Source organism: Plasmodium coatneyi, chromosome 10 (assembly GCF_001680005.1).
Source record: "Plasmodium coatneyi strain Hackeri chromosome 10, complete sequence".
Taxonomy (NCBI): Eukaryota; Apicomplexa; class Aconoidasida; order Haemosporida; family Plasmodiidae; genus Plasmodium; species Plasmodium coatneyi.
The window spans coordinates 591,964-615,349 of record NC_033565.1 but is presented as its reverse complement, the minus strand read 5'-3'; the positions used below and the strand labels follow the sequence as shown (position 1 = coordinate 615,349).

Here is a 23,386-nt window from a genome sequence, read left to right as displayed (position 1 = left end):
AAAGCATGTTCTTGTTATTTTAAAACAGCATTGTAGTGTCGTTCATGTTGCATTTTCACTACATACTTCATTCATTTTTATTTTGCGCGAAAAGGTATCATGATTGAGATGCTCGTGTATCCAAATAATTTCGAGCAAGCTTTGTTGGGATGCATTCTACGCAGATGTACACATATGCGCCGGACAAATTTTGATGTTTGTTCGTACGTGTTTGTACACGGCTTTTAAGGGAGCGCTAGCGTAATCGTTTAAGTGAACCTTATGCGCGATGCTTGCCTTTTTGAGCATGCGTATGTACCTATACACGTGAAGCTATATATATGTGTATATATGTATATATTTCCACCTTCAGTTGCCCGTCCTTTCTGCGTGTTCATTCACACATAGTACCTTTCTATACGCCGTTCACGCAACAGGCTATTTGCATGTGTGTTTATATGCTGGTACATATGCATACACATGAGTATATATTTACACTTTTCACTCGTGCGGAGTCAGCAAAAAAGTAATCCCATTTGTTACACCGTACGTAGGTGTGTGCCTCCGTGTTCATCTAACATTACAATTTAAGAAGAAACGAAAAAACAGTGGTAAAATATATATCCACATATATGAACACTCATGTAAAAATTGAAAAAAAAAAAAAAAAAAATTTACACGCACACAAAATTAGTAGATGATTCCCCCCATTTTTAATATACCCATCTATGTTATGTTAACTTTTACACACTTTTTGCGTAGCCCTTTTTTTTATTCCCCCCCCTGCATGCGTATACATACACTGTTTGTCTGAAATTTCCATTGTGCTTTTACGAAGAGTGTAGTTGTAGGGAAAGGCAGGAAAAATAAACGCCTCTTTTGTGCCAGAACGCGTCTATGTGTACTCGCGTACGTATGTTGTGCATGCCCTGTGAAGTCCCTCATTTTACAGCAAAGTGCAAAAATTGTGTGTTACACTTTCTTTTTATGTGTAAGGGGTAAAATGGAAAGAGGCAGAACCGCTTTATTCCACAATCATCAGCTATTTTTATAAAAATAAAATTCACCTTATGACTTCTATTTCGTATCGTTGATGAGCCATTGATTAAAATTTATTTGTATTGCTTGTCTGATTTGCAAACATATACGTGCTTGTGTGCATTTATAAATTAAAAGGAAGCAGCCGAACGAGCGTCTTACCTTTTGTCTACACGCAAAGGTAAACGTGCGTAATAGCTGGTTCATAGAAACTGGTTGAAGTGGTCCCACCTTTGTTCCTTTTCGTGCATCTCTACTGTGCCTATAAAAATTCGATCATTCATATGTGTGATCTTTTACGATAGGGATGTTGTACGTTTGAATGATGTATAGAATTGCAAATTAAAAAAAAATATAGATACATATATATACATACGTGTCTATTCGCATGTGATGAGTTCATGTGTCCATATTATCACCTCTCAATATACCCACTGACATAATATAATCCACACCGTAGTTGCCCACCTGAACCGCCATTCAATCGAAATAATGGAGTGCGTTTCGCATGACAGCCGAAGCACAAACGGCGCAATATGCACCAAGGAGTTAAGAAATAGCAGTAGCAATTACAAATCGATCGATATGCATGCATATAAGAATAAATTCGAAAAAAGCCCCAACTGTGAGCAAAATGGCCAAGCAGCAATTAGGAAAAGTAACAAGAAGAAAGAAGAAAGGAAGAACCAAATGAATTACTGTACCGATAATGATCAGGTTGACAATTTTAAAGTGGTGCACACTTATTCAGGTACCAGTCAGAAAAGCAAAAAATTTGGGCGCACAAAGAATTTTTCAAAAAATAAAGCAGATTTCAATCATTTCTTTTATGAAGAGAAATATTCCAATAGTAGTTATGTGGAGAAAGGGAAACGCCCCGATAGACATTTTCCACATGGGGGTTCGGGAAGTAATAGGGGATTTAACGACAATCACCTGAGAAAAGGCACATCATTAGGAAATTGCAGCAGTGGTAATAATAATATCGGGGTTCACAATCCGGTTGAATCGTTTGGGAAGAATTATTCAGGCTCAAGAATGAATTGGGCAAATGGTGTAGAGGAAAAGTTCTTTAAACGGGTGGCGAGCAATAACGAGAACATAGTGCCAAATGCGGGTAAATCGAACCTGGGCATGGTCGATAGTAGAAGTAGGAGAAGAGGTGCAAACTCAGAAAAGCAGCCATTTGTCTTTACGAACAGACGGGGGGCAAATGGAAGTTATAATGATCCAAATGGCAGCATGGTAGAGTGCCCTAACGACGATGATCATGTCGTCGCGGAACATTTAGGCGTGAGTGGAAGCATGTGTTCTGACCTCTGTGGTGACGTTATCGATGGCGAAAGGAACAGCCACAAGGGTGATTTCCCCAACGAGGAAATCCCCTCCAGCAAGAAAAACAGCTTCCTGCGAAAGAGTAAATCCCTGAAAAGAAATAACATTTACGAGGGAGAGGAAGACGACAGGGGGGTGGTATCCATCATGAATAGGGACACCCCGGAAGGTACAGACTACACGAATGTAGGGAAAAAAGCTTGTTCTAATAACGAATTAAAATTTAAAGAGAAAAAAAAAGATGAAGCAATCTGCACAAGTAGGGAAGGGAATTACGATTTTAAGAGCGCCCTGAATGTCCAATTCTCGAAGACAAAAATGTGCCCATATATGAACACCAAAGAAAAGTGCAAACGGTTTTTAAATAATATGTGCCCCTATGCACACGACGAAAGTGAGTTAAAGCCATTTCCTGATTTGTATAAAACAGCCATGTGTCGTAACTACATGAAAAATTTATGTAGTAAGTCGAAGATTGAGTGTAATTTCGCACATAATGTGGAGGAGCTCAGATCCACGGATGAGTTTTACAAAACGACGTTGTGCAAGTTTTTCCTCAACGGGTACTGCAAGGCGGACACGAACTGCAGGCACGCGCATGGGCACAAGGAGCTGAAGTGTAAGGAGGCCAAGGGTAGTGAAGCAAAGTGTAGTGAAACGGAACGTAAAGAGGTGAACTGTGAAGGTATGTACTGCGAGAGCGACAGGGTGTGCACGGAGAAGGCGAATAACAATGACGACGGAGAGCATTCACACCAGCCTGGTGAAAGGGAACTGGGGGAAACTCTTCCAAACGGGGAAACAATGAACCAGTTCAAGTCGTCGGAAAGCTGCTCCCTCAGCGAGGGGAAGGAGGTAAAGATTGTAAGAGAAGGGGAAGACGTTGCAGAGGAGGATCTCTTTCCCGAGGATGATATTGAAGTGGACGTTATCACTGTGGAAGGAAAACGCATATCAAACACACGCGATAGGAAAAAAAATGATAGCAAAAAGAAGAAGGACATATTCTACAACGCATCACGCAAACTCATGTCCATTAGCACGAAGGATACGTGTTGCTTTCTGTCCAATGGGCTGTCCAAAAATATGGAATCGTCCGAAAATTTGGATGATGAAAATAAGAGTGTAAGGACGAATGAAGATTCGACTCTCGCCCATAGTAGTGGGGACTCCAAGGTAAAAAGTTCGGACAGCGCAAATAGCTATTTTAAAGGGGATCCCCAAGCTGAGTATCCATTCAAGTCTAACGAAACGATTTACCGAATTGAGGTAAAGGATGAGGAAGGTAACCCCTCCTGTGACGCAAGTGGGAGGGAAGCCAAAAACGGAGGTGACACCGAGCAAGGGTGCAATTCGGTGGATCATAATGAGGACGTGACCTCAATTGGACACTTTGGAGAAAGCCATAATACAACTGATGCAAAACAGGAAAGAGATAATAATAACAAATTCACATATTCAAATTCGCGCAGGGGTAGTAACGTAACACTGAATGGAAGTTTAGCTTTGAAAAAAGAGGGCAGGAAGATCTTTAACGACGATAATGCGTATGCACATAGGAATAAAGTGAACGTCGGTGGGGGTAAAGGTTCGAACGAAGCGACCATTCATCCAAAAATGGAGAGGAACAAAAATGGAAGGGGCTACATGAACCCTAATTTTACCCCCATGGGTAGTAAAAGTGGCACAAGGAATTTTCAGGACAAAATGGGGAACGGAAAATTCAGTCGAAATGTGCAAGTTAATACGATCGGTGTGAACGATGAAATGCGCCCCCAAGGTGAGATGCACTTTGGCAGATTGTGTGAGAATGGCATGTATGGTTATGATGGAGCCGTGGGACACAGTGGGTATGTGCAGGACAGGGGGGAGAATTACACATGGGGGGATAAAGCCGGGGAGAACCACGCCGGTGAATACAATAGGGGCGGTTATCGAAGCAGGGCATTTAATAATACCGACAGGGGCAATAGCAACTTCCACAGCGGGAGTAACAACAACTTTAACGGAGCCTTTGGTAACAGCGCCGATAACTACGGCAGCAGCGTGAGTAAACATTATGGAAATGGGAAAAGGGCGAATGGAGGCACGACAAGATATGGTGAGAACATGAGCAGTACGGACAGTAGCAATAATGGAGTGGCGAATGGGGGCCTTGAGGATAACGCCATGGGGAGTGGTGACTTCGCAAGCAACCTGGTCAATAGGAACATGGTGAAGAAAAACTTCAGGAGTAACAACCCAAGGAACACCGCCCGAAATGTGAGAAACAGCACGAGAAACAATATGCAGAGTGGCAGCATGGCGAATTATGGTGCATACCCTAACGACGTTGTGGAGAATAATATGCGCACCGTGCATTGCGAAAATGGGAACACCTACAACAACAATTTCAGTTGCTACGGTGTCAGCGAGGGGGATGCAAATGGTTACATGGGCGTGAATAATTTTCCCTACAAGAATGTGACCCAGGGCAGCAATTGCAATGTTGTTGGTAGAACACCCAACAAGATTGACCATACCAATTATGGCGATCACTATGGAAACGTTGGTAGCGGTCCAGTCGGCAACAACAACAACCCGTACCATCCACAGGAGTATGCTTCACCCATCTGCAACAATATAATGAAGCAGAGTAAAAATTATAGAGGTAAGAAAAAGGGTGTGCAAAATAACCTGTCATACGAAATGAGCAACAATGGAAACTTTGAAAACAGTAGCGGGTATGATCGTAATGGAAACATATATGATCGGGGTGGTATGAAGAGGGACGGGAATTACAACGCTCATGGGTATAACCACAGTGGTACGATAGGCAGTATGAATAATGACCACGTTGATGGGAACATGTATGGTCATATGTTCATGAATAATGGTCCAAGGAACAACCACCATGGAAGTGTCAATAACATCTACGGCAGTGGCAATGGGAATAATTATTACCCCTACGGCTACAATACTAGTGAGACGCATGTAATGAACACCCCCTTTGAGAACAGTGCAGATGTGCGCAACGGAGGCATGGAACAGAGTGTGCACAGTGGCCACATGTACAATACGGTGCGTTCGTATGGGTTTACAGATGGACAGAGCGGCACACATGACGGAATGCAAAACGACACACATCGATCCTTTAGACAAATGGACAAAAAAGTCCATAGCGGCAATAACGACCATGTGCATGGAAGCAGAAATAGGAAGTATCTTATGAGTAACAATGCTTATAAGGAGACGTACAGGAGTGGTGGCGAAAATTATAGTCACGCTGTTAACCGGGCGGATGGAGCGAACTTGGGTCAACCCTTTGCATGCGACCCTGGTGTGCATGATCAAGGCAGCCTGGAAGGTGGCAGCTTCTTATGGAGGAAGCCAAGGGGTTGCCCCTCGAATAGGTTAAAAAATGGACACATGGAAGAAGCAGCGGAACGGAGAAGAAATAATTATGATGGAACCAATTTAGGCACAAATAAATCGGACCACATGGACAAGAGGGAAAGGGAAAATAGGAAGGAGGGTCGTACTGAAGAACAAGGCGAAAACGACATGAATGGCACTGCATACTGCACCAACTTTAAAGCGAAAGATGACATGAGCAAGTCAGAACGAAGCGCGTATTTGCAAAATAATAATCGTGGTCACAGCAAAGAGTGCAATACACGCCGAAACCGAAATGGAAGCAAAAATGGAGGGAGAAATGATAACGTGGTGATGCACAATTTACATGACAACATGAATCAGAGCACATGGAGGACACTCGCTGCGTGCATAAGCCCCGTGAACGGACCAGCGGATCAGCCATCATTATGCGAAGATGGACAAGTGGAAAGTTCCACCCTAGAAAAAATGAAACCAAAGAATTATGATTCAACGGGTGAAAATTTCAAAAGGAGTAACTTAAAAGGTAGGAGTCCACGAAGAAGGGGATCGCGAAGTAGGAGAGCACAACATGGGGAACACCAAAATAAGGGCGAGCACACTGGAAAGCAGCAAAACAGAGGAGGGAAAAATCAGGAAGAGTTACACACAGAGTTACAAATAGCTGACCATCAGAGTAAAAATGGTATGCTTAACCAGGATGACAGAATTGAAAATTTTCTAATTGATGAAGAACCCCAAACGTGTGTGTCTTGCTATCAGTACATTACAGATCCGACACCGGGGGATATTACACCAACAAATCCATGCTGTTTAAAATGTGGACAGATAATAAAAAAATCGCTCTCTTTGATGATCATAGAGTTACTGCAGCCACAGGTGCAACACCTACTTTCGGATGTCAACTTTTACGTGCAAAATTATCACGACTGATGAGGTTCTCCGGGGAGGGCGCGGGTTGCAACGAGAGTGTATGGTTATAGCTGTATGGGGACACAACACAGTTATGTGCATGTGTGGGGTACGCTCATTAGGACGGACGCACGGATGAGCGAAGAAGCTCGCGTTAGAGGTGAAGCACACTGTGAAAATTGATTATCCTTTTAGACAGCGAGTCAATGGAAAATGAAAAACTCCGATTGTGCGTTGCTGTTCATTTCGCGTTTATTTTGTTCCTACTCGTTCATTTAGTTTCTTTTCATATCGTTTCATTTCCCCTTCATCCATGTGACGGGCCTTTACTAATTGTGTACTCCTTTTAAATTTTTAATTTAACAGGAGTTTCCCTGCTTTAAATATAAGATGTCTCCCTCCGGTTGTCCCTGAAAATTGTGTGGCCCTTTTTTTTATTTTTCCCTTAAGTCTGATTGTATCGATTAGGAAAGAAGACTCGGAGTGTCTGTATATTTTTGTATGGGCACCCCAGCGCGGGGAGGGACATGTTTTGCCACACCTGCGCATTTAACCCATCACGCTTTGATTGTTCTCCTTTTTCCAGCGTTACCATCCCAAACCGGAGCGGCGGTGCGCAGTTGTATGTGGGCACAAACACGTATCAAACAGAACGGAGAACACACATCACACAGCATGTATGACTGCAGTGTGTATTTGTTCATTCTTTTTTTCTTCTTTTTTTTTCTTTTTAAAACACTATAGCATGTTTTAGAAAGACGCAGAAAAGAAAAATAACTTTGGATTATTCGAAAGGAAATAACCATTTTGATCTTTTTTTTTTATTTTCCTTTTTTCTTTTTCTTTGTGCGAAACGCAAACAATAGAAGGAGAGAGAAAAATGTCAAGCTTCTGCAAACGTCCGTCGCGTGTGTGTATACAACAGAGGGGCTCCGTGTCAAGGCTTTTGCAAACATCCCCCCTTCTTTGTTAAATAACATCACAAGTACAGGAAATTTCAGTCTGCCACACAACACAAATGAAGAGGTTCATTTTTTTTTTTTTTTTTTTCCCAACGTCCAATTCTGCTTTAGCACAGTGACATGAGCTGTGTTCCTTTTTCTTTTCTTTTCTTTTATATTTTATTATATTTTTTTTTTTTTTTAGTAATTTTCTTCTTTTTCCATTTTACCTTTTTATTTCCTTTATACTAATTTAAAATGCACCCTCACGGTGCCTCTCCCAATTTCACAAGTTTCAGGTTTGCCTGTCTTGGCCAGGCCAAACATTCCATAGGACTTCCCATTAGGCACGTGCACCTTTTAATTAAACGCACTTAACCCGGTCTGCGAGGAATACTTCCTTAACCAAATATACCAATAAACCCTAAAACCCTAAACCCTGAACCCTAAAACCTGAACTCTGAACCCTGAACCCTGAACCCTGAACCCTAAACCTTATAACCTGAACCCTAAACCTTATAACCTGAACCCTAAAGCCTAAACCCTAAACCCTGAACTCTGAACCCTAAAACCAGAACCCCAAACCTTGAACCCTAAACCCTAAATACTAAACCCTGAACCTGAAACCTAAAACCTGAACCCTGACACGTAAAAAAAAAAACTAAATCCAAACCCTAAACCCCATAATCCTAAACACTGAACACAAAACCCTGAACCCTGAAACCTAAAAAAAAAAACCCCAAATCCAAACCCTAAACCCCTTAATCCTAAAACTTGAAATGTAAAACCTAAAGCCCAAAGAATTAACCGTAAACCCTAAACGCTGAACCCTAAACCCTAAACCCTGAACCGTAAAGCATGAACCCTAAACCCTAAACCCTGAACCCTGAACCCTAAACTCTGAACCCTAAACACTGAACCATTTGATTCTAATACCATGTAAGCTATTTTCAAAACATTTCTCGAAACGCCCTTTTAAACTTTAGAACCTTGAAATAAGGAAGGAATATGATAATTCTTATGTGTTATGTCCTTTTATTCCTTTAATTCTTTAAACTCGTTTGAGAGCACAGAACCTACTCAATTTGTTAATCTTATGGATCAGAAATAAAAGAAACGAGAGAGATTATGCACTAATATGTTAGGAATAATATGTACTACAAATGTAGGATATCATATAATATAGTGTATATTCTGTAAACGTCCGTTATTCATGGTATACTTATGGGAATGGGGTAGAGATAGAAATTATTATTTGTGTGTGATGCAAAATGAGAATGAAAATAAAGTGAACTGCACGAAAGATATTATTGTACATGGGTACTCGCTTATTCCTACTAATCTGTATAAAGAGCGTAATTCTTTTTGCATATTATACTCCCTTCTGTGTATTTCTTTTACTAATGTACCCTCTGCGTATTACATATTCATATGTGTACACACGTTCCGTACCGGGAAAGGAAATATTCTACATGTAAAAGGTACGCAATATTTTTCATTATTTTTTCAGAATTCTGCAAATGATAAAAGAACACTACTTAGTACTACATATGTAAAAATTTTTGATAATGGAAATTTCGCTCTTGTATATGTGTAATAACTGTAGTGTACGAATAGTAATGTAATGTTATAGGTAGCAAAGTGCAATTGAATAATACAACGAGTGTATGAAGAATGTGCAAAGAATTCATTCATGCTTTCCTTTTCTTTCATATTACTATTCTATTATATTTGTTCCTACATATATTCTTTGCCTTAAATTATATATATATGTGCACATATAATCATTTTGTTATATATGTGTATAGAGCATTATCGTTATTCCAAAATTTCATGAATATGTGTAAATTATGAAAAGGTAAAATAAAAATTTATTGTTAATAAACAAAAAGGAGGGATGGAGTAAGCAAAAATTTTCCTATACATTGTTCTTATGTGCCTTTATTCTAAATACATAGGAGATGCAGCAACACAACACACAGAACATTTTATAACATGAATTTATAATATACATACCAAATAAATGTACACATACATATGAACCATGGTGAACGGGCAGGTAATACGATTTCTTCCTTGGGAAGTGTGAACTCATATTTATATAATATTCTATGTACATTATTATGGATATGTAGGAGTACATGAACTTTATAAATTATGTTTATAGGAACCGTGCAAGGTGGAAGATTTACCTTCACGAAGAATATATAAAGAATTTAAGGAAAATGCAAATAGTGTTCATTGCTCTTCTGCAGGAAAAGTGAGGAATGAACTGCAGCATTTTAGGGTACCATTAGGGGATTATTGGGAGAAAATTTTGAGAGCCTCCTGTTACGTGGAAACAATTAGCAATGGTCATCCGTTATATGGTGCACGTTGTAAATTCCTATATTATTACCTAGGTGATAATATTGAAGATGGAAAATTCCAAACTTTAGAGTTCCCGAATATCATCTCCCTAGTGTATAATGCACTGGGGAAACTGAAGCCAGAATTAGAGTGTAAGCATATATACAAAAATATTAGCAAAGATCTGTTCAAGAATACTAAAATATTATTCGATTTCCTTCAAGACAATAGTACTATACAGACTGCATTAAGCAAGAGTAACTATATCTGTAGTGAGGGATTTAAGGATTATCGGCAAAAACTTGAATCAGCATATAAAAAAATGGAAAGTATGTGTACTAGTGATAGTGAAGATCAGTGTTGTGTGTATTTTAATAATACGAATAAAGAGCTAGTTAGAATAGGAATATCAAATTTTAAATGTGACGATCCACCACCAAAACCGAAACCAAACCCGAATCCAAACCAAGCTGGTAGTAGTGATGCTTCACCTGGCCCTGACGCCTTCAGTGGTGCGATGGAAGGAAAAGGAGGGAGTGACGGTGGTGGTAGTCACAGAAAAGAAGGGGAAGAAGCAGATGCTAGCAGCATCGTTCCTGTTGCTGTGGGTAGTACGCTAGCCACAGTAGTATTGCCAACATTGGCATACTTTTTTTACAAGTACAAACCTTTCTTCTTGAGGAAGCATAACCATTCTGGAAATGGAAGAAGGAAAAGGTCCCTTAGGAGAGAATTCAACAGGTTCCCGGACGACGACGACGACTCAACAACGGAATACTCGTCTGAATATTCAATTCCATATACCTCATCATCCAGATGAAGAAGGAAGGTTGTTAGGGGTTGTGGTAGGATGAAGGTTGTTAGGTGGGTGGTAGGGAGGAACGTTGTTAGGGGTGGTAAAATGAAGGGTTAGGGGTGTTAGAATGATGGTTTAGGGGTATTAGAATGAAAGGGTCAAGGGTGTTAGAATGAAGGGTGTTTAGGTGTTGTAAAATGAAAGGTCAAAGGCGTAAGGGTAGGATATTTCTAGTTTAATGCCCCATAATGTGGCCTGCTACTTTAGCTGCCCCAGGGGGGGGTAGTACACCCGAAGGGTGTATAAAAATGAAAAAAAAGAAAAAAAAGAAGAAGAAAAAAAAAGAAAAGAAAGAAAAGAAAGAAAAGAAAGTAAAGGAAGAAGGAACGAAGAAAGAAGAAAAGAAAGAAAGAAATGAATGTATGGAAAGAAGTAAGGTTAGGAAAGAATGAGGCACATGTAAGCTTAAATGTATAACATGAATTAGAAGGGTGGTGAAAGGAGTATGTCCAATAATGTAATGTACACATCACACACATATAAATAAAAATATTCAGGTTGTGCATATTAGGATGGAAAGAAAAACGCACAGGTAGATAAATCGAAGGAATTTATATGTGTATTCAAAGGGAAAAGGAAGCTTAGATAATATGTTATACACACCTTGTGTTTGAATGAGTTCATTTGTAATGTACTCATCTGGAAAAGGATAAAAGTAAGAGGATATATTATAATTATGGCATGATCATGAGTGCAAGAGAAGAATTATTGTATATTGCAGCATATTCTTATACGCAATTTTGCATAATTCTGTAATATATAATAAAGGAGAAAGTAGTAAAGGGGGGGGGGGAGGTGAGTAGAGCTCGTTCTTTACTTTTTTTACTTTGTTATCTCCTGTGTGTGTTCATTGCCATTTTTACTTTAATTATGCACATGATGATTCACAAAATGTATACGGTGGATCGTGATTGTTTGAAATGTTGAACAATGTGTGCATTATTAGAAAAAAAATTGGAACTTAATATTAGCTTATAATTATTACTAAACGAGCAAATTTCTTACATATGTACTCTGTATGAATATATGAAGGGCACATTTCGATCTGAATTTATTATATATACAGAGTAATATATACACACATATGAACAATGGTAACGCAGAAAATCTTTGATAATACAACCAATTCATTCATTCCACTATCGGAAAGTGTATATAGTGATATGTGTACCTATAATATTCCATCAACCATGTTATAGGGGAAATGCATGTATATGTATGGATGTACACACATATTTCAATTTTATACTTTTAGGGAAAGGATGTAGTTGCAAATGAGTTGCCCTCAAAGGACATATATGCTAAATTCGAAGAGGGAAAAGGAGGGAGGTGTATATTCCAAGGAAAACAGAAGAACCCTAGTGAACTGGAAACACAGCTGAAAAATTCATTATCGCCGTACGGTGGGAGTACTTGGGGTGTAGCCACTACAATTGCAAAAAACTATTGTTACGTTTGTAGGGGGACAGAGGACTGGATGAATACTTTGGGCGATGATCATCGTTGTAAATTTTTTTATTACTGGTTAGGTGATAAAGTAATAGGGGCAGAATGGAGGGGGACGGAAAAATTATCACCGATTATGAATAAGATTTATGAGAAGCTGACGAAATTCGATTCTAAATGTAAGTGCACTCATATATACCCTTATATTAGCGAAGACAGATTCGAAAAGGCTAAGAAGGTATTCAATTGGTACTATAACTCAAATAAAATACAAAATGGCGGGGACTGTCATGAATACTGCGGAAAGGATGAATGTGACGCTCCCTTCAAGGCAGCTCAAGAAGCATATACAGAGTTGATTTCAACTTGCGGAAGCAGTGGCGGAGAATCATATTGTAACAAATATAATGAAAAACCTAAAAAGCAGGAATACGCGAAACCGCAACCATTATCGTGTTCAACCACTACCAACCAAGTATCAGTCAAGCCAGACAGCACAGCAGCATCAACACCAACATCAGGACTACCACAGGTTAGTCATTACTTCTCTTTTCTTCTTCTTCCATTCTATTCGAAATACATTTTTTCTATATATGTGCACAATAAATACAACAACAACATTTTTTCTTTGTGTGCACAATGAAATAGAGAATGTAATAAGAAAAAAAATGTAATAGAAGGAAAATGTAAGGGAAGTGTACATATGTGAAAGAATGTACACATGTAAGAAATGTACATATGTGGGAAGGAAATGTACACACATATATATATATATATATATATATATGTGGAAAATCACTTACTCACATATATATATATATTTTACTATTCTCTGTTATCAATTCTATATATATATTTCTTTAGGGGGAAGCAGGAGCTTCAGGTCCATTACCTTCAGAATTGGAATATCGTTACTTCGATGGAAGGAATTATTGCAAAGGAGACCGTGGAACGGCGGAGTACTGTAAAGATGAATTAAAAGGAAAAGTAAGAGTAGCGTTAAGCACGTGGCACAATGATGTAACCTTGACCCCTGGAATTGTAAGCAACTATTATCATGCCTGTAACGAAAAGAAGAACAAGGACAGCTCATCCTACTATGATCCCTGTTATTTTTTCTACTACTGGGTAGGAGACAAAATAAAGGATAAATTTTCCACAGGAAACCAGTTTTCACCGCTTATGGAGGCAATTTACGAACAACTGAAGCATTTCCAATGTAAGAATGAATGCACCAATTTGTACGGAAGTATTTTGAAGGACAAGTTCGAAAAGGCCAAAATACTACATGATTATTATTATGACTATAATAAAATAAAAAATAATGGGGAGCAAGCTAAATATTGCAGTAGTCAGAAATATAAAAGTTCCTACGAAAAAGCTGAAAAAGCACATCAAACATTAAGTTCACATTGCGGAAGCGCTGCCGGATATTCATATTGCACAAAATTTAACAATGGGAAGGACAGCGAGGACGGGGAATTCGCGAAACCGAAGGAACTACCAAAAGAACAATGCCAACCTCCACCACACGAACCAGCACGAACACCATCTCCTGAGCAGAGTCTATCAATATCAAATGGAAGAGTAGCTAGAACGAATGATGGAGATCAGGATAGAGTAACTTTAACAGGTAAGGAGGGTAAAGAACTTCCATGAGAATGTGCTTAGCACACACAACACACTCCCTCCCTACTAACACATTTCTATAAAAGAAATGGTACAACTTGGTATACATGGTACACATGTACCACGCACCTCCTACTCCACCATCGTACTATCCTATACACCCCTCCTAGGTCGATAATATTTTCTTTATTACATTTTACGCCTTTGCTGCAACTTTTTTCTTAGGAACGCAAGGTGATAGGGGTGAAAGGGGTCCAGTAGGACCATCTGGTTCACCAGGAAAACCGCAAGGTCCACCACAACAGGGTGGTAACAAACCTCAAGGACCACCCCCCCCAGGCAAACCTCAAGGACCACCACAACAAAGTGGTAGTCTAACCATCCTGGGGGAGGACACCTTCTCTGGAGTGGACAATACCACCACCACTATTGGTATTGGTAGTGGTGCTGCCGCTGCAACAATAGGATTACCAGCACTTGCTCTCTTTTTATATAAGGTAAATATTACCTCCTTGTATAGATAATGTTATTTATTCATATTAATTTTTATTTGGAACAAATATAAAATAAGCTAAAATATGTATGTGCAGCACATATATTTTTATGTTCTTCGCCTTCCCACCTTAAACCATCCTTCGTCTTCCCTTCCCTTTTCTTTTTTATTTTAGTATACCAATTTATTCTCTGGAATACGTGGAACCCTCGCTGGTGAAAGCAACAGTAGAAAAGGCAGGAAAAAAAGGTCCATAGAACGTAGATTGAATATGCAAAATGATGATTCCTCAGCATACAACTCAACGGAATACGATTCAGAATCAAATTCCAACTTAACAGCAAGTGTAACGAACCCATCAGAATATTCTGTTCCTTATGTTAGATAAATTCTTCTCTTTTTTTAAAAAAAAAAAAGAAAGAAGGGAAAGAAAGAAAAAAAAAAGAAAAAGAAGGAATGAAATATCATCCTCCTTCTGGATGGTATGAATTCTGTTCCTGGTTATTTATTGTTCCTTCAAAGGGGGACCCATTCTTTCAATGCTACATTCCACAATGTGTGTGTTGTTACATGTTTTGATAACTAATATTTCTTTGAGTTCTATTTTTCCGTCTTCGGCCAGGTGGCCCACTATGAATGGTAGAGTTATCTTCTTCCATAGAACCTACTGTTGAAGCTTCTGTGGAGTATTCGCTTGAGTCGAACGTTGAGGAACTTTCTGTGAGTGTATCGAAATTGCTTTGGGCGAATCTTTTTTTTATCCTTCCTCCAGGAGGTGGGTTATTCCCCTTAAGGAAGAAGAAGTTTGATTTGTACTTGTAAAAGAGGAAAGCAACAATTGTTGGTAATGCTACGGCGGCAAGCGTACTACCCACAGCAACAGGAACGATGCTGCTAGCATCTGCTTCTTCCCCTTCTTTTCTGTGACTACCACCACCGTCACTCCCTCCTTTTCCTTCCATCGCACCACTGAAGGCGTCAGGGCCAGGTGAAGCATCACTATCAGCGGAAGGTTTCTGTGTGAAGCAATTATCCAGATTCTCTTCTTCCGATGGAAGTTCTCCTTCTTCGGACAGTGCTTTAGACTGCAGTTGTGATGGTTTGGGGATAGTGTTGTTACTATCTTGACCATCACCATGATCACTCCCCTCGAACTTGTCCCGAAAATTGGTACAGAAGTCATCCTTATTATTTGGATTTTCCCCACTCCCACAGTTTGCTTGCACTTTTCTATAAGCGTCTTTAGCTGCCTCTAAATAGCTGTCAAATTGGGTATTACAGGAGGGGCCGCCAGACTTAGAATCTTTTAGTGCCCTCCATATGGTTTGGTAGTCCTGGAGATAATCAAATATTAATTTTCTTTTTTTGAATATGTCCCGGCTGACGTGGTTGTCCATAATTTCATATTTACATTGAATGCCATGTTCGTTCAATTTAGTGTATATTTGTGGAATAATAGTCTGAAGGCGAGTATGTTGCTTCAATATGTCACATAACAGATCTCCTAACCAAAAATAAAAGAAGTCACACAACTTCTCTGTGCATGAAGACTGACTAGTTGCTTTCATTGAAGATAAGAGGCACCATCCGTTCGCAATTCTTGTAGCATACTTCTCGTCAGCAGTTACCCATTCATTTTGCAATTTACTATCCAAAGTATTACTTAATTCTTCTGCCACAGAATTGCTATGGTCACATTGATGTTTGCCATTTTCCTTGCTTTTCTCTTCGAATTTGTTATATATTTGTTTGGAAGGTAAGTCATCCACATTGCATTCCTATGAACATAATTAGGCAGAATAAATGTTCTAGCATGGTCCACATTTTTCAATTGTAATACACTAAGGAATAGTACTACGTACATACATTAGTGTACGATTCATTTTAGAAAAAAAAGAAGTAAAAACAAACCTCCTTTGCTGCTGCTACTTCACGTGTCATTTTTCCTTATACATTTTAATAAATAGCAAATTTCTATTAAAATGTGTTTATTATATGTTCATAGAGAATATACATGTGAGAATTCTTCCTGTTCGATAATGATTATGAACGAACATATATTGAATTTCTCCTACTTCCCCTTAAGGGAATACATATTATTTAATTCCTTCTAAGCGGCAGTAGTACACTACATTTATGTGTACATGCATCAGAATCATGATATGTGCACATACAATAAGAATGAAATATAAACAAACTTACTCAAACAACAAAATAGGGAATGGAAAGAGCTAAGTTTTCCTTATATCCTTTATACACCCCTCATACATTTATTCTACTATTGATTTATATTTTTCTATTCATAACATTATATTACTATTCGTACCTATTCCGTTATTACATATATAGCATCTGAATTCCCTTTAACAAAAATGTTCACATATATACTACTAAGTAGTGATTCCCTTCCATTTGTAGGATTCATAAAACATTTATGAAGAATATTGTGTAGTTCATATATAGAGTATTTACTTCCTGCATAAGGGATGTGTGTAAATTTATCCATACACAGTGAGGAACGTATATCTCTAAAATTAATAAAAAATACTATAACAGAGAGGGTTGCATAAAACATATGTCAAAAAAGCGTGTACGCACCTTGATAACAGTACCTCCTGCAATATATCCTTCTACGTTTATGTTCCATCGTAATAATAATTCTCCTCCCTTACTCACTTCTGCGACAAGTATACTGTGAACAAGTCACATAGAATATACATTATGTCATGTTACATATACCCTCAGTAATATATGTTATTTCTTATATATTAATGTAGACTTCACCTTTTTCTTTCTTCCCTTATGCTCTACACGATTACAAAGTTCAGGAGGATCCAAGGAATCCAAAGGTTTAAAGGGATCGAAGCAGTCTTATAGGGTTAACGATTATCCTACTGTCACACCATTTAGAAATTTCAAAATTTAAGGGCACTTGAAAATATTTTGCACAGCTCAGGCTTTATGGTTCAAGGTTTAGGGTTTAGCGTTTAGGCTTTAGGGTTTAGTGTTTAGGGTTCCGGGTTGAAGGGTTAAGGTTTTAGGGTTCAGGGTTTAGTATTAAGGCTATGGAGACGTATGGTTCTGGGTTTATGGTTAATGGTTTTAGGGTTGTGGGTTCAGGGTTTAGTGTTTACGGTTCTGTGTTTAGGGTTTAGGGTTCAGGGTTTGGGATTAAGGCTAAGCAGGCGTATGGTTCTGGTTTTATGGTTACAGGTTTTGGGGTTGAGAGTTCCGGGCTTGGGGTTCAGCGTTTAGGATTAAGGCTAAGGAGGTGTATAGTTCTGAGTTTATGGTTACAGGTTTTATGGTTGAGGGTTCAGTGTTTAGGATTTAGAGTTTTGGATATAGGGCTGAGTATTAAGGTTTTAGCCAAATGCGTAATTTATTCGGGGTTCTCAAGTTCTTACGGAGGCTAGAACTATAAACTCTCCTTTACTCATTCAGCACCAAGTCCTGAAGCGTGAACTCTAAATACTAAACCCTGAACCCTGAACCCTTAACCCTCAATCCTATAACCATAAACCCAGAACCATACGCCTCCTTAGCTTTAATCCTAAACCCTGAACCCTAAGCCCGGAACTCTAAACCCTAAAACCTGTAACCATAAACCCAGAACCATACGCCTGCTTAGCCTTAATCCTAAACCCTGAACCCTAAAGACTAAGCCCGGAAACTTACACTCTAATCCCGGAACGCTAAACCCTAAGCCTCGAACCCTAGAGCGTAAGCTGCGAGCCCCAAAGCGTAAGCACGAACCCTAAATCCTAAATCATAAGTCCTCAACCCTGAAGTCTCTATCCCCAACGCTAAGTTCTAAAAAGTAAGTACTGAATTACGAACCATAAGCCCTAAATCCAGAATTCTTAGTCCTTAACATTATACACTGAACACTAAACTCTGAACCCTAATCCGTGAGCACTAAACCCTGAACTTCTCTAATCCATTAAATTTCCATAATCCTTTGAGCAGTTCGAAAACCCTTAAGCTCTTCAATTGTTCTCATTTGCCAGAATGATAAAGAAAATAATGACTTACATTATTATACATAAAATATAATGTGGATGTAGTAGGGAGGGAAGTAGATGAGGTGTTATAGTGCACATTTGCAGTATAAATGTGGTATTTTTAGTGTACTCACCGGGTTAAAAAGGAATGGGAGTTGTACCAGTACCACATATTCGTGAAGAGAAGAATGATCACTCAGTACGAACCGGCATAGGAGAAAAAAAGTAAAAAGAATGATGTATTGCAGGAAGTGCTCTTATGAGTATGTGCACTTCCTCCTGTGTACAAAATGAATGAACACCTCCGTATTATATCGCTCTTTCATTGATTCTATAAATACACGTCCTCCTGACTAATTATGAAATAGTGTAAACATTTCAGAAGGAGACGTCCATAATATAGTGAACTACAATATATATGTTAAAATCCCATAATAAATGCCTTAGTAAGGCTAAAAGAGAAATTAATGATAAGCACCGGGATCTCTGTACCAGAAAGGGAATTACGCTCTCCTATATATGAAGTAGCACAAGCATGCATGTAATAAAGGAACATTCCGAACAGTCGTACACAATTCAATAGTGTAATGAAAGAATATAAGTGGAAGGAAATTTTTATAATGTCCCGTTATTTATTCTACAATATCAATATACTTATTCCAATTATTAGGCCTTAAGTGTACACATATGTTTTAATTCACTATATGTGCACTGTGTTAGCATTGTTCAAGGAACTGTACAGTATATATATAAGGTAAAGTTTCGGTTTGTTTTGGTTTTGATGCACATGTGTTCTTGCTAATTATAATTAATATGAAACGAACAGAAGTCTTATATTCCTTTCGCGAAAATACAAAAACTTATCTCCTGTTAAGAGTGTGACCACATAGATAAGGGAAAAAAATTCCTAACTTAAATGCACATTACATATACATAGAAGAATCTACACATGGACCATGTCAGGGGAAAAGCCAGAACTGACGGTTAAGTTCTTCTATTCAAAAGGGGGGGGAAGGAACCTAATAGTGTATACACACATATATAATACATCATAAATAATGTAATAAGTAATAATAAAGGAATGTTTAGTAATACATATATGTATTTTGCCTTAATTACCTTTATAGAAAGAACATTTAGGGCAGTTACCTTCCAAATGGTATTTCTATGGAAAATTACAGGGGAAGCAGCATTTAACCCCCTGTACTAATCGGGCGGAGGAAGAAAATGTTATAAAGAAAATAGCCGTGTTTCCTGGTATGCAGGAGTATGCTCAAGAAATTGTGAGGGTATGGTGCAATATACATAAAGCAGGCCACATCGGGAAGTCGGATCATGATTGGTGCTATGCTTTTCACTATTGGTTAGGGGGAATATTATCGGAACATTTAGGGTATTCTAGCTCCTTCGCGCACACCATGGGAGAAATTTACCGGGAAATGCGGACATCAGCTCTTGGGGGTGCATGCCAAAAATTTTGTAATAATATTGGAAAAGATGAATTCGACCGAATGAAAATAGTATATGATTTCACAGAGGACTATTTAAATATTGAAGGACAATTAACTACCCCGAATCAATCATGTAGTGAGGAATATTTCGAGCACGTTCAAAAAATTAAGGAGAATTATGCATCCGTTTGGGGGAGTTGTACAGGGAACGACAATACTGCATGTTGCAAAAAATTTAAGGAAATATTTGATAGGTACAATGCTGAGGGACCATCAAAATTAACATGCAAAAAAGTGGGAGATTCTACGGGAAACCAAAACACAGGTAGTCCAAGACCAGGGTCTACTGTAACATGCCATTCGAATTCTGATGGGGTAAGTGGTGTGTAATTGTGATGTGACGCATGTGGGGAAAAAGAGGAGAAAAGAAGAGAACTGAGCAGGTTGCTTTTTTTCTTCTGCCGTGCGTATACGTCAATTCGTGTCTACATATAATATTTCATTAATCGCATAGTGAAAATGTAAAGGCGGAACCCTTTTTTTTTTATAATTGCGTCATCTGCAGGATTCGGATAAATTGCCTTCACAGGAGATGTATGACAAATTCACAGGGGCCCAGTGCACCAATACTGATGAAGCCGTGGGCGCTGGTCTACAGAGTGAACTGAAATCACTCCTAGGTAATGATGAGAACAAGGTAAAAAAAGTTGTAGATGCATGTTATTACGCCTCAGAAATGGGAGATAGTAGTAATCCATTATATGATAAGCTTCAGGGGTTTCTGTACTTCTGGATAGGGCATATGTTCCCAGGCACAGGGGAAGATAGTTCATTTGGGCACCATATATGGGATATTTATATTGCCCTGAATATTGGTAATTTGAGTGGTAAATGTCCCTCTGTGTATACTAAAGAAATTAGCAAAAGTCTCTTTAATGATAGGAAAAAAGTGTATGATTATTACCATGACTACAGTAGGATAGGACAGAAATTACAGGACAGTGCCACAACTAATGAGGAGGAATATTGCGAGCGCGTTCAGGAAGCTGCCGCAGCTTATGAGAAAGTGCAAGAGGATTGTAGGATAAATAGTAATCACAGATATTGTATAGAATTTAACAGAGTGTATAGAAACAGTAACCCTCAGGAGTTACTAAGCTCGAAATGCGAATCAATACTTGCGGCTAAAGCTAAGTCACACCTGCAGGAGCATTCTAAGGACAAATCAGCAACGAAACTCCCCGCTGCAATTTCTTCTGTATTAGGAATAGTCGGTCTACCAACGGCTGCATTTTTCTTATATAAGGTACAGTTATAATTATAATTGTAATTAAAGTTATAATTATAATGGTAACTGTAATTATATTTGAAGTACAATAGTTATTATTGAATTAAAAATTATAAATAATAATAACAATTACTATTAATATATATATACACACACCATTTTTCTTATATAAAGTTGTAAATATATAAAAAATAAACTATACTGCACTATATATATATATATATATATATATATATATGAAACCTTCCAACCTAACACCCCCTCTTTCCTTTTTTCTCCTTAGTACAATATCCTACCTCGTTGGTTTGATAACCTTTTTGAGGGCAGAAGCAGAAGGAAAGAACGATCAGTTGAACACCATTTTGATGCATTAACGGACGACGACACCTCCACCGAATATTCCACAGAACAATCAGTAAGCGAATTAACGGATGCTTCTACCTTATATAATGTCCCACCTAAAGGAGGAAGGGCAGCAAATAATAGAAGACCAGGAAACAGGAAGAACATTAGTTATCAACGTATGTAAGACCTGGAAAAAAATGTTTTTTCCCCTCAACAATTATAGTTCCTTATACCTAAGGAACAAAGAACCACTTTGGGGTATGAAATGCCAGAAGGGAAGAATTTTTATACATGTGAATAAATATATATAATAAAAAAAAAAAAAAAAGAAAAAGAAAAAAATGAAAGAAAGTAAAAAAAATATATTACTATTTACAATTGTGTCCTCCAACGCTCAAATATGGTGTTCCCCTTTTTTTTTTTTTTTTTTTCTTTTTTTTCTTTTTTTTCTTTTTTTTCTTTCTTTCCGGTTGGCTAATATATAACCATTGAGTTCATTTATTTTTCTCTTTCCTTCTTTCTTCTCCTTCCCTATGCGAATGTGAGTGTTGTGTAGTTCGTGTCAATTTTTCCTTTTCTTTTTTTTTTTTTTTCTTATAACCTTTATTTCCGCCAGCTCCTGCTTTGTCTGTTCCATCCGCTTCGGGGGGGAGCGAAAAATATATGAGGCTTCCATGGCCACCAAAGAGTAGCTTAAAAGAGGGAAAATTTTTTTCCCCAGTGGGCTTGGCTTCCCCCTCCCTTTTTGAGAATGGGCGGTTCTTTGCGCAGGCTGTGGGCGTTCCCAAGGAAGGATCTTCCCATCTTTTCTCCATTTCCTTTTTTCACCATTTTTCTCCCTTGATTTTATCTTTCCTTTTTATATTTTTTACTTCCAATCCACTCTTTCAGCCCCGAAAAGTCTCACTCATTGTGCACAAAAAAAAAAAAAATAAAATAAAATAAGGCCAAACAAATAGTTTGCGTAGGTATGCACAAGGTCGCGCAGGGACACACACGTGGTCGCTCTCATTGGAGCAAACAAAGTCGTGGTGTTCCAAGTTTTTTTTTTTTTTTTTTTTTTTTTTTTTTTTCGTCCATTAAAAATAAAAAGAGAAGGAACTTATCTAACATAAGGAACAGAATATATCGTAGAATGTTCTGTAGTATCATCATCCTCCTCCTCCATTAAGTAAGATTCTGAATTTGAATACTCTGTTGTTGAGTTGTATGCTGTGGAATCATATTCATTCTCCTTATTTAACTTGCGTACTAATGATCTTTTTTTTCTTCTGCTTTTATTATTGCTTCTTCCCCCCCCTCCTCCTCCAAAGAAGGTGTTACGTAAGTCAGAAAATAAGGAGGTATACTGAAAAAAAAAGAAAAAAAGAAAAGGAGGTGAGCACGTATGTGTGTACAGAATATATATATGTACAATTACTGCTCACATTTTGAAGCATTCATTTATTTTTTATATTCCATTTTTTACATTTGTTCTATGCATTCATTTTTCACATAGGTAGGAAAATATTAATAAGCGATATTACTCATATTCCTGTGTTAAGAGTGCTTACCTTATATAATAATAGTGCAACTCCTGGAAGGCCTATTGCTGCTGCACCACCAACAGCGGAGGGTATAATAGCTGATGGTCTTTCCGCTCTTAATGGTAATTGGGGAGGTTGAGGTTGCTGTTGTTGTTGTTGTTGTTGTTGTTGTTGTTGCTGTTGCTGCCGCTGTTCGTGATGACCATTCTGAGCACCTTCGGTTTTTTTTCCTTGGTTTTGTGCACCCTCGGTTTTTTTTCCTTGATTTTGTGCACCTTCGGCTTTTTTTCCTTGGTTTTGTGCCCCCTCTGCTTTCTTTCCTTGGTTTTGAGCACCTTCAGCTTTTTTTCCTTGATTTTGGGCACCTTCTGCTGTACATATAAAATTGAAGTAAAAAAAAGAGAAAGTTGTTGCTTTAG

At 38.3% G+C, this 23,386-nt stretch overlaps 1 protein-coding gene across 1 annotated transcript; it reads left to right on the top strand.

Annotated features, from left to right (window-relative positions):
* Positions 1–1,509: 1,509 nt before the first annotated feature.
* PCOAH_00029320 (Uncharacterized protein) lies at positions 1,510–6,660 on the top strand (the record flags this gene model as incomplete). The annotated part of the gene is made up of 1 exon (XM_020059734.1): positions 1,510–6,660. The coding sequence occupies one exon, from the start codon at positions 1,510–1,512 to the stop codon at positions 6,658–6,660; it is 5,151 nt and encodes a 1,716-aa protein (XP_019915301.1).
* Positions 6,661–23,386: the final 16,726 nt, after the last annotated feature.